Source organism: Elephantulus edwardii, unplaced genomic scaffold (genome assembly GCF_000299155.1).
Source record: "Elephantulus edwardii isolate Elephantulus edwardi_28Jun2011 unplaced genomic scaffold, EleEdw1.0 scaffold00132, whole genome shotgun sequence".
Classification (NCBI taxonomy): Eukaryota; Metazoa; Chordata; class Mammalia; order Macroscelidea; family Macroscelididae; genus Elephantulus; species Elephantulus edwardii.
This window is the reverse complement of record NW_006399882.1, coordinates 5066396-5079511: the sequence shown is the minus strand read 5'-3', so window position 1 is coordinate 5079511 and position 13116 is coordinate 5066396. Positions and strand designations below refer to the sequence as shown.

The window sequence follows — 13116 nt, the reverse complement described above, 5'->3', positions numbered from 1 at the left end:
GTTTTGAGACTAAGGTGTGCCTGATACAGGCCATGGTCTTTGCAATCACTTGTTATGCATCAGAGAGTTGGACAATGGCTAGGGAGGATAGAAGGAGAATTGATGCCTTTGAGCTGTGGTGCTGGAGAAGAATATTGAATGTACCATGGACTGTCAAGAAAACAAACAGATTCATCCTAGAGAGGGTTAAACCAGGCTACTCCTTAGAGGCAAGGATTCTGGGGCTTCATCTGACATACTTTGGACATATTGCAAGGAGGAATCAGTCCTTAGAGAGGAACATCATGCTTGGGAGGGTAGAGGGACAGCGCAGGAGAGGAAGACCCTCTACAAGATGAACTGATTAGTGGCTGGAGTAATCGGGGTAGGTGTATCAGAGACAGATTGGCACAGGATAGAGCAGGGTTTAGGACTGTTGTAGATAGGGTTGCTATGAATCGTAGGTGATTTGACAGCACATAACAACAACAATAACAACAGGGCAAAAATGGCAGGTTTCCCTTCTAGCCCCTTAAAAACAGATGCATTTATGCAAATATCCTTTAAATGGCTTTGAACACCCTTTAGGAAGATTGACTAGATTTTGGCTCTGGTGTCTCCATCCACTTAATGCTTTGTTCTGATGTAATGGCTATTCCAGTATGTAATTACAGTTGGTCTAGTTTGTCTAGTAAAAGAAATTAACTTGGCACATGTTTGCAGCCTCTGCCATTAAACTCTCCTTACTCCTCTGAGAGCTTTCCGTCTTTTTGGATACTTGTCAATGATCACATAGTAAGAAAAGCTTGATTTGCAGATGATGTTTTAATTAGTAGTCTTTATTTTTTTAAAAGGATTGTTTAAGATCTTTCAGGGAAGTGTGAGTTGTTGCACTGTGATACACCCATATCCTTATTTTGTTCTGAGATTTATGGTCATGCTTATTGAGAGTTATAGTTGCTTTGGAATTTGCTCATGTGTGGAGGTAAACGCTTAAGAATAGAGACATCAAGAGACTGAATTTTGGAGTGTCAAGAGGAGGAAAGAGTGACCTTTCCAGACAACATCTTATTATTAAAATACTTGAATAGGCATAGGAATTTTATTCTTACTTTGTCAAATGCTTAAAATGTGTATCTAACCACCTGCAAGATTAAAGGGCTGAATTTGTGCCTCAATGGTGACCCCAAATGTATATTTTTAGGAATTTGGTTCAGGAAACATTCTGCTATAGCAGTCTTTTAATTCCTTCTCTCTCTTTCTCTTCCTCTCTCTCTCTCTCTCTCTCTCTCTCTCTCTCTCTCTCTCTCTCTCACACACACACACACACACACACACACGTCCAGAGACAGTGAGGGCTTTTATGGAAGCTCCACAAAGTCATCAGAGATTCAAGTTCTTCGTTTCTATCCTTTTTACTGTCTTATCAAAGTGTCCTTTGGTCTTCAAAGTCACAAATGGCTGATGGAGCCATTAAGCCTGAGTCCAAGGCAGGATGAAGCCAAAAGGCAAGGGTTAAAGGACCAAAAGAGCCTTGCCAGAAATCCCACCCAATGATTCTGCTGTCATCTCTTTGACCACACTTACCTGTAGGGGAAACTAGGAAAATAAAGATTCTGTTACTAAGTATAGAGAATAAGTACTAGGTGGGCAATTGAAAATCTCAACCTCTTTTCACCATCTCGTTCATCTCTCTTTTGTTTTTTAAGGTTCAGTCTCTATATTGATGTTAAAATGTGTCCCCAGTTACAACAGAAAGGCAGCATGTGTAAAGTTTAAGACTTCATAGGGATGAGAAGGGAGGGTGAGGGGAACAAAATGAAAAAATAGTTAAATTGGGTGAAGACAATTAAAAAAATAATTCTTGAGTCAGACCAGCTGTGTTTCCCCCCCTCAGTGTTTACAGATATATGGGATCAGCCCCTAGTGTATCTTCTCTTCTATAGAAATGGGATTGTTGTTGTGTGTGCCATAGAGTCGGAACTGACCCATACCTCACCATCTGGCAGGTTTTCAGAGGCAGTAATCACAGAGGAGGAGATTGCCCATCCTTCTTGCACACGTCAGCTGGTGGCTTTGAACCATGTGCCTTTGGCATTGCACCACAGCTTCTTGCCACTGAGCCACCAGAGGATTAACAAAGGTTACTTGCATAGTTTGTCTTCCCAGATAAAAGTAAATTAATATATTTTTAAATGCTTCGAGCATTTGCTGACATAGAGTAAGAGCTATAAACATGTTTGTCATTATCATTATAATTGCTATTTAATTTGAGCTCCCTGTGTCCTTAACTGTGCCCTACATGCTTAAGATGTGTTCTCTCATATGAGACTCTAGACAGAGTTGACAGGTAGCGTCCCATTTTACAGCTGTGGAAACAAAACTCAGGAGTTTGCCCCACAGTCACAGAGTTACAGCAGGCGTGGCATCCACTTCCAAAACAACCTGCCTCTGGAAACTCTGTGAACTTTGATAAATGACAATAGTTATGGAACGGCTTCAGGCCTTTTGTTTTTAGAGTCGCTGTGAGTCGTACTTTCATTGACAGCAGTCAACAACAACAGAGAGTTAGCATGAGGAGGAGCCAGGATTCAAGCCCAGACCTATTTACGTGAAAAGCTTTGCTCATCCAGACCTGTCCTGTCCGCTGAGGACTTGAAGTTCTGCGATGTTCAACAAGTGTGAAACACACGCCAGATTTTAAAGACTTTATATTTTTTAAAAGTGTAAACATTCTCACTCATAACTTTGCCTGTTGATTGCATGTTAAATTAACAGTGCTTTAGATAGATTGGGCAAAATAAAATGTTACTAAATTGCTTTTATTGTCACTTTTAAATATGAATCCGAGAAAATTGTAAGCTACATATAGTTAGTGGATAATGGCCATCAGTCTAGACCACCTTGGAAAGTTTCCTCTCTCTGTATTTATTTTTATGTATTTTTATTTATATTCTAAAAACGATTCAAGGCTACTCTAAAAAGAACCATAAATGATTTCTAGGGAGATTTGTAATCACATTAACCTCTGCCCAAATTTTCTGGGTACTGAGCTGCTAGGGTTTTGGATGTAGAATCATTTAAGCCTCAGCCAAACAGCCCAGGGAAACTGACGTGCCTTTGGATACTGTAAGAGCATAATTACAGGCCCCGCAGAAAAGGGAAAGATTAATTGCACCCTCTAAATAATTGTTCACCAAGACTCTCGTGGGTCCTCCTGGGCCAAGGTTGACTTTCACCTGCCTCATATTTTTCCACTTTCCCCTGAACTACCCCACCCTGGCCTGTGCACAGTCCTGACTTGCCCAGATCCTTCCTACTATCACTCCACCCCGACCCCGGTACTTCCTCAGCAGCTGTTTGAGCCATGCCAGCTATGTGGGCTTGTATGGGCCATGCCAGCTATGTGGGCTGTGGGGAGTGTGGCTGCGGAGAGAGAGTGTGGGCTGCAGGGACTGGGTGGTATAGCAGTGTTGCAGCTGAGGCCCAGTACTGCTTGGGGACCATAAGTTACATGGGCTTTATAGCTATGGCGCTGTGGCAGCTGAGGCCCGGTACTGTGTGGGGACTGTGGGCTGTGGGGACTGTGGCAGCTGAGGCCCGGTACCGCTTCAGAGATCTGAGCACACCGCCTAGGTCCCCCTTCTGCAGCCACTGCCGCTACCTCTCCCTTTGTCCACTGTTCTGTGACCTCAGTTTTGTGTCAGCACCTCATGCCCCAACAATGGCAGAGGGTTGAAATGGCTTCCCCACTCCCTCATTCCTGCTGAGGAGTTTTATTTTTTAAACATCATGGCCTTCTTCCTGCTCTGGGCCAGTGAATCTGAAACCAGTAGTAACAAAAAAAGCTATAAAGTTTAGGGCTGTCAGTAATGCCATCATCCTTTAGCCCTCAGCCTTTGTGATTTCTTAGAGGGACTTTATATGGTTTCTTAGAGTGACTTTATAGGAATCTAATAAGTAGCGTCTCTCTCTGCTTTCCTCCCGTACTCTCATTCTCTTTTTGTCTCTCCTCTCCCGCCTATCAAAGTTGGAGTTTCAGATCCTTTGAGAGCAGAAAAGCATCTGTTTTACCAGGCTATCCTGTCTCTGTTTTCCATGTTATTGGAGATTCACTGTGAAAATCCAGTGATAACTCATTGGATCATAGCTGTCACCAGTCAGCCTGCCCCCATCCCTCATTCTCCCTTACATTTGTCAGTTCCAGACTGGCCAGTGGCATTACCTCGCCAGTCTAGAGGCAGAGTTGGCTTGTTTACTGAAACGCCGCCTATTAGAACACAGCATAAAACCAGTACGTGTGAGCTGAAAACCCCCACAACTTACATTATTCATGTAGATGATGAATCTGCAGCACCAAGCTCTCCCTCACTCTTCCCCTTATTAAATACAGCACTGCAAGTTTGGATTTTGTGTTCCCAAAGAAATGGAGGTCCCCGTGACTGACGGATCCTGGGGCAGTTGGAGTCACTTCGGAACCTGCTCAAGAACATGTGGAGGGGGCATCAAAACAGCTGTCCGAGAGTGCAACAGACCCGAGTAAGTCCTTGAATTTACTGCTGTTGTTACCGAGATGGTATTTTGTTGTTGTTATGTGTTATGGAGCTGAGAAAAGACTCAGAGCTGAGCCTCCAGCAAGTTTTCAGAGGCTATACATTGCAGGCGAAGAGATAGCCCTGAAAGCAGTAGGTGGATTTGAACCCTTAACCTTTGAGTTGGCAGCACAACAGAAGGAGGATTTTTGCACCGCTAACCTGAAGTCCATGCCTTTTTGGCAGTTTCAATCCACCAGCAGCCACCAAGGAGAAAGGAGGACACTGTCCCCTGGTGTGATTTCCAGCCTTCAGATATCCGCTGGAGAGCCAGCTAGGAGCCTGAAGAGAAGAGAGCAGAGAGGTTGCCTTTATGACGAGGAAAAACTCCCCAAGGGGATCCTTTAGCTGGAAACAGATAAAGAGCACTTTGCAAGTTAAAGAAGGGATGAACTACAACAACTGCTTAGAGCAAAACTACTCAAACTTTATCCCCGGGAGAATGTCCTCTGAATAACTATTTCCCTCCCTCTGGTCCTTTATGGCTGAAAGTTTTGCCTCCCCAACAGTTGATGGTTTATGTGGACCGTTTTCCATTATTTGAACTCAGCCTTACCTCACTCCTGCTCCTCTCTCTCAGTCTGACAGCATGTTCGTAGAGTGAACAGAATTTCACAAGAAAACAATGAAATTAGGTCTTTTTAAATCCAGATTGTATGCAACCTTCTTCTGCTGGATACTGAAACACTGAGAAGTTCTTACATACACCTCACACCCCTCCTAGCCCCAAGCTCCAGGCTGAAACTGCAGGTTGTGTGTCTCCTGAAAAGATAGTTTGCACTGTGTGACAGTGTCTCTGCTAACCCAACAAGGACTCATGTTCAAATGAAGTCCATGGTTTCTTCCTACACACACGCGCGCACGCGCACACACACACATACACGCAAATATCTATGTGTTTGTTGGGGCAGGGGCTACTTACAAATCTATAAAGAATGTCAGTTCTCACTATGAGGACTGCTATCCAATCTTGTGTATAAGATGTATAAATTGTAATAAAATGAAAAATAATACACAAGAAAGAAATATAGTTTTGAAGAAAAAAATAGTTTTGAGTGTCCTCAAAAATACCATAGGGCATTTAATGCCTGGAGCACCCAAGAAGTCTTCCTAGAACAAGGAAACTTTTTAAACTGTTTAATACACCAGTCATTTTTAAGAGCCCCCACTGATGTTGGCTGATTGACACAGTGACAGGAAAAAGCAGAACCTTTAAATGTGAGCCTGTCACAGGGCCAGGTGCTGCTTCGTTCTGTTGTATGTGGGTCACCGCGCATCAGGACTTAGCACCAGTGCAGTGCAGAGTGGTAAAGACAGAAAAGAGAGCTGCTCTGTTTGCAAGTAGGAACAGGGCCTCGTGTATACAAACCATTTCCGTTTTTATAGGAAAAGACTAAATTGTGTGAACCAGAATGAACTAGCTGGCCAGCAGCATTTGTAAGCCCAGTGTAAATAGATACTTTAGGATATCAATCACGGGTGATGATCCGTGTATTTTATTTTTGTTTACAATTCCACAATTATTTCATGTCCACTTCATATTAGCCCCTAGGGAGGACAGCTGAGTATAAAGCAGAGACTTGCTCAATGTAACTAACAATATTACTATGAATGTAAACTGGTAAAAATTAGATTTGCCATGTAACTTACATTTTCTCTCCATTTTGTAGTAGTATATCATATGTGCTTTAGAAAAATTTAAACTCAGAAATACATGCTATGAAAAGTTTCTGTCATCAGTATAACCTTTGCCTACTCAAAATCACCACTAAAAATCATTTGAATGTATATAGTCTTAGTCTTTTAAAAAAGATTCATAGATGCGTTATTCACTATATTAAATAATTATCGTACTATGTAAGACTTCTGTCACATATATACTATGTTTTATATGTGTATGTTCTTCTGAAGCTTGTTATTGTTGCTGTTAGGTGCTGTCAAGTTGAGTACATCTCATAGTAACCCTATGAACAAAAGATTTGAGACTTGTTTAAAATTTAAGCATATGGTGTAGCCACTGGCATTGTTGAAGAGCCATGATGATGTTTCAGCTCTTAGCTGCTAACCTCAAAGTCAGCAGTTTGAACCTACTGGCACCTCTGGGGGAAGGATGAAACAAACTCTGTCCATAAAGATTTACTGCTTCAGGAAGTCTACAGGACAGGTTTTCTGTGGAAATAGGGTCGTTATCAGTTGAAATTGACTCAGTGCCAGTTAGATTTGAGTACTTATATTGTTGAACTTTAAAATATTTAAATAGTAAATATAATTTTTAAATGCAAACTTTTTTAATGCTCACAAGTATAAAAGTACTACTCTAAAGTAACATTAAAGGCTATTAGGAAATTATGGATATTGGATGTAGACATTTTATACGTTCTTTCACATTTTTGACTCGGGACTATTCTATCCAAAAAATGTGGCACTTTTTTTTTCTCAGAGCAGTTCTAGAAGTGATGTGCAAAACCCTCTGTAATTGGACTGGGCTAGACAAAGCAATCACCCAGTATAAAGATCTCAGCAGAAAAGGAGCTGGAGCTTCAAAGTGAAGCCAAGATGCTCACATTCAGAAGTTAAGAACTGATCATTAAAGACCTCAATTAGAGGTCCTTGTCCTTGCTGGTTTCTATGGGAGGCTTTAAAATAAAACATTCACCTCCTTGGCTGTCAACACTGACATCATTTCATTAAAACCCTTCCCAGTTCCCTGCTCTTCAGGATGTCCCTGTTAATTGAGAAAGGAGAGTGCCTGTGAATACAGCATTCACAATAGCCCTGGAGAAGTCAACATGAAAAGAGAACGAGACTTGGGAAAGGGAAAAGCAGGCCCCAGACTCAGTTTGAAAGCATGTTCAGAGGAATTCACACAGCAGATGGTTCATTTTGTGAAACATGGAAGCATTTGCAGGCATGACTCTCAGGAGTGTGAAGGACCAGTGCTCCTTGCTGGCATGATGGTGTTTCTGTTTGATGAGCTTTTAGAATATTGTATGCAGCTCCATTTTTAGACTCCAGTGTATGTCTCTGTTAAGAACATTGATTGTTTGTCACCTCACATCCCCCCACTGTGATCTTGTGATTAAAGAATATAGTTATTTAACACCCGGACAGCTTATGCTGTATTTTTAGTAATTTTTGTTTTCTTCCCTGAGAGTGTAAAAGCTATGCACATGGCCCCATGCTATACTTGATTAACAAGCTGTGGAAACAGTATGTTTTCTAATTTTGGTCAAAAACATTTTTGTCTCAGTTAGTATATGTTGCTATATGTTTGCCATCATGGCAATGGAAATATTAATTTTTGTTCTCTTTAAATTCTTTATTTTTTTTTATCCCAGATTGGAGGCAAAAAAAGATTAACCTGCCTTATAGTTAAGGTGGTAATATCATGCATATTGGTTTACCAGGACATTTGTAGTTTACATCTATAGACAGAGAACTCCAGTTGTCCAGTTGCTCTGTGTTGTTGCTATTTGTCATCGAGTTGGATATTTTACCTGACTCTCCACCAGGTTTTCAGAGGCAGTTAATCATACAAAGGGAATTTCCCATCTTTCTCCTGTGGAGCAGCTGGTGGATTTGAATCCCAGACCTTTGGGTTGCCAGTGCAACTTCTTCTTCTTCTTTTTTTAAATTTTATTTTATTAATTTTAATGAACATTTATAGAGATTTTGGATTTCCTTTCATTCATTGTTGTACTTTTTGCCAGAGCAACTTTTTACGCTGGCCTATCCAGAGCTCAGTGCTATCTAGTTAACTCCAACTCATTACAAGTCCCTGTGTATAAGACTAGCTCTGTGCTCTAAAGGATTTGCAATGGCGGGTGTTTTCTGAAGTAGATAACCGGACTGTTCTTCATAGGTACTTCTGGGTAGATTCGAGCCTGCCACCTTTCAGTTAGCAGCCAAGTAAATTGACTGCATTACCCAGGGACTCTTGATTCTAGAGAATGTATTAATACTTTCTCTCATTACCCTTGGACAATAAATTAACTATATTGCCTATATGAAACATGTTGTTATTGAGTACCATGGAGTCAGAACTGACCCATAGCTGATCCTCCTGTGAGTTTTCAGAGGCATTTAATTGCACGGGAGGAGATTGCTCATCCTTCTCCTGCAGAGCAGCTGGTAGCCTTGAACCACATGCCTTTGGGATTGCAGTGCAGCTTCTTGCCACTAGGCCACCATATAAGAGGGTGAAATTTAAAATTGAGACCACCACCCACCTAAATGAGTACAGAAACTTAGCTGACAGAACAGGATGTATAATATCATTGTTATACTCCATTGAAATTAAAAATAAGACTAGTTCTTTATATGAAAAAAAGAATGTTACAGTCATGTCTATTTCTTCTAGGAAAATTAATTTCTCATTTTGCTTTAACAATTGTCCAAGGGGTGAAAGGTGTTTGCTTTTTGAAATTCGGCCTTGCTAGGTTTTTTTTTACAGAATAAATTGTTTCAAAAGCTCAAGAGTTGCTTGAGCCCATGTTTGGGTCTCTAACACGCTGGACAACCATTAACTAATGAAAGAACAAAGATACCCGGTACCACATACTAACCGGTTGGAAGAACCATTAATGACCAATCACTTGCATTCTCTACACCATCCCATGTGACCTATGAATAGTCATTTAGCACCTCCCCCTGCCCCCAAATTTGGACATCAGACACATCTTCATAAAACCTGCAAGCCCCAGAAGCAGATTCCCCTAGAAATCTCTCTCTCCTTTGTGCTGAGCCTATCTGGGCTGCCTAGGTCATTCTAAGTAAACCAGAAACTCTGATTTTTATTCACACCCATTTGCAGACCAAAGTTTAGCTTTCTTTTTTTTTAATTTTTGTTTTATTTTATTATGGTGTGTGTGTGTGTGTGTGTGTGTGTGTGTGTGTGTGTGTGTGCACTGTCAAATTGGACCTGACTAGTACAGGAGGAGATTGCCCCTCCTTCTGCAGCAGAGCATCTGGTGGATTTGAACTGCGTACCTCTGGGATTAAAGTGCAGCTTCTTGCCACTGGGCCACTAGAGCTCCCTGAAAGTTTAGCTTTCCTCCAAAAGAGAATGTACCTGTGATGACCTTTGAAAAAATTCCTTCGTAACTGTGGTCCCACAGCATCTAAAATTTCCTTTCTGTGTGTTAACATGAGAGGTTATACAATATATGTCTGAAAGGACGCTACAGCTGGGCCGCACTGAATAGAGGTTTTCCTAGTAATTAACCCAGCAATTCCTTCAAGTCCTTTCCATCCCTATTTGCCATGTAACATTTCTAAAGGAACTTAGTTGTTGGAAACTGTGGTTAATATTATTTTTTAAAGCTGCAGTTCCTATAATTTCCAGTATTTGCCTACATGGAAAAAAATGCTCCTCTCCAGCTAAGCTGTCAAATTATAAAATGACTTTTTCCATGCTGAACGGTGAACTCGGGTTTCAGCTGAAGTCTTTCCTATAGCATGATATATACACATGGGACAGAAATCACATTGCATGGAAAAGAAGAAAAGCCATCTATTTCCCTTTACTTAAGTCGTATCAGTAATTAAGTAAGAAAATATTATCTATCTCTATCTAAAAGGCAAGGAATCTATCAGAATTAGCCAACTTTTGTCAAGATAGAGGCCTGTTTTAAGGGAGCAATGTGTAGACCTTTAAGAAAGGCCCGAGCGTGGTTTTCGAGGGAAGGTGAGCAGGCCGGCTCCTCAGCTAATGCTGGTCATTTGACAGGTACTTGGCCAGAACTGAGTCTCTTTATTTGTGAGACAAAATAGATATGGAGAAATTTTCAGATTCCACCAAAAGATTTCTCTGATGAAAGTCCTCCCTATCAATTCAACAGCAACTGATAAACAATCACCATCTCTACCACACAGGAGGGCTGTGCAAATAGTGACAAAGCATGGAAAGCAGCGTTTGCCTTGTACATAAGCCTAGCTCAGGGGTGAGCAGACTCTCTGTCGCAGGCCAGATCATTCATATCTTAGAGGTCACAAAGCCTCCGTCACCACTATTCATCCAGGTTTGCAGAAGCAGAAACTGCGCATAAATCAACGGACATGGCTGTATCCCAAGAAATCTTTTTTTTTAATACAATGACATTTCTATTTTGTGTGACTTTCACATGCCATGAAATAGTCTTCTTTTGATTTTTTAAAGAGTATTTTAAAATGTAAAAGGTATTCTCTTTTTTTTAAATTTTATTTTATTTTTGTAAAAGATATTCTTAACGCACCAGCCATACAAAAAATAAATGGGGACAGGATTTGGCTGACAGGCTGCAGTTTGCTGACCCTTGTGATAATAGAGCCTTTACTGAGCATGTACTATGTGTTAGATCTCCCTCTACATGCATTCATGCAGTAGCCATTAACCTTCACTGCAGCCCTTTGAGGCAGATATTAGTACCATCCCCTTTTCACAGATGGAAACTGAGGCTACGGTTAATTGAAGCTTTGTTAAAATTGCACCATTAGTAGAAGACAAGACAAGGGTTCAGACTCTGTGGTTTCAGAGTCCATGTCTATAATCCCTCAACCATATTGCCTCTCACCTATAAGGTTTTATGTTATTTATGAAAAGTGCTGATTATACAAAAGAAATCACAAAATGCGATTTACTCCTTGGTGGTGATTCAGATAACCAAAAGGTGGGAATTGTTGACTTTTGCAGTGAGCCATCTACAAGTAAGAATTATTTGCAACTCAAAAAGTACAGCTGCCCTCGGCAAATTTCGAGAGACATCTCAAACTGATTGTGTAAGGGAACCAGATGGAGAAAATCAGCTTCTTTAAAATTTCCTTTTCAAAGGGAAAGAAATATGAGCTACTTTCAGAAAGCAAATGATTGATCCTCCATCATCAGTTGGGTTCTTTACAAAGATGCCATGAAGATAATTTGGTCTGAGGTAAAATTGAAGGGGGTCTTCCTGGTAGCTCGTTTCAGACTGGCTTCCCCTGAGCAGGTGTAGGAACCTGACGTATTATTCAGGTGTAATCTGTGATTTTTTTTTAAATGCATGAAGCTCGACTGTCTCAGTACTAAGGAAAGGGCTTGGTATTCCAGGAGACCAAGTCTGCATTTCCAAATGGCACCAAAAAAGATCGTGCTCTGGACCACGGCAGCAGGATGATGTAGCAGAATCAACACACAAGGGAATGTGAATTCCTGGCCTGGCCCTACTCTTTTATAATCTTTGTGCACCTCAGGGAAAATGACTTACCTTCTCTGGACCTCCTTTTTGCTTGACATAAAAGTACCTCATTGGCCCTAACCTTGGGCAGGATATCAAAGAATTGTGGCAAGTCCAGTTCACAGGGCAGGTTTGATGCAAATGGACATCACTGCATTTGATGGGGATGGACAGGCTGGGTTATGTGCCATAGTCCATCCCTATAAACAGTCTTCTTCATGATAAGTAGCAACGTTTGTCACACTCCTTACTAAGCTCGTCAGATTCCTCACAAGTCCTTGAGGTTGACTGTATCATCTCCTTAAAATATTAAGGATGGGGTTTAAATGAGCTAAGTATCTGCCATGTGGTTGTCCAACTTACAGGTGCGAAACTTTGCTTTTACCTAATATCCGCCTACGGAGTGTACTGATGGCATGTCAAGACAAGTTTTGCCAGCTGGTTCCTTCCTGAGACTTGAACATTCTAAAGAGTTCAATCTTGCCCCACTAAGAAAAATAGAGTTGGTCTTCAAAACAAAATAATGGCTAAACTGGCTTATATGCTAATATGGTAGCTAAAGTGGCAAGCATTCACTGTATATACTTATTTTGGGGGCTACTGGAAATAAAGTTCAGAGAGGTTAAGAATTTTGTCTAAGGTCACACAGCAAGGATAGGGCTGAGACTGAAACTCAGAGATCCAAGCCTGGAGCCTAATCTGCCTCTAAGTCTCCATAGGCACGGGTATGTTTCACATTGCTCAAAAGCCCTGTTTAACAAACAAAACAAACCACTTCTCATGGTCAAGTTTACTCAGAACTATCCCCCTAAAGAAAAAAAGTTGGACGATTTGCTTTCAGTGTCAAGGGCAACCCAGGGTGGCCGTGAGATCTGAGCTGCTCCAGCCCTGGGTGGGTGAGCTGTGACTTCCTATGATTCTGTGATCTTCCCGTTTCCATGATAAATTTGGCGAGTCGTCCAACTGCTGGTAGAAGTGTTGTATAATTTCCTCTCTGGGTCACATCTGGGAAACGCATGTACAGGGTTGCCTGCCAAGATTAACTCTGCACCGTGGTGCTTTGTAAGGCACACGCCTTTCTCTTGTCACACGAGAGTTAATGAAACCAGTACGCTACACTGTGCCCTATTTCTGTCCCGAAGTTAAGTCCAAATAGGAGCACATGCCCATTTTATTTGTACAATGGAACAAACAAAAGCAGTGGTTGCTGGGAGAGAGAATAGGCGAGACAGAATGAATGGTGACGAGCTGTGTGGCGTTAGTGTGACCCCTTATGAATACATCAAGGTCCAGAAAACGGACAGGGAAGGACTATTCCAACTACTTTTTGACACTTTTCCTCTTTTACATTCTTT

The 13116-nt window shown here is 41.3% G+C and overlaps 1 protein-coding gene across 1 annotated transcript in view; it reads left to right on the top strand.

Annotated features, from left to right (window-relative positions):
* The window catches only part of ADAMTS9 (ADAM metallopeptidase with thrombospondin type 1 motif, 9), a 211816-nt gene that overhangs the window by 61288 nt on the left and 137412 nt on the right, over nucleotides 1-13116 (top strand). Inside the window, exon 12 of the mRNA XM_006893839.1 lies at nucleotides 4373-4518. Within this exon, the coding sequence (XP_006893901.1) occupies nucleotides 4373-4518 (146 nt within the window). The remainder of the gene's footprint in view (nucleotides 1-4372; nucleotides 4519-13116) is intronic.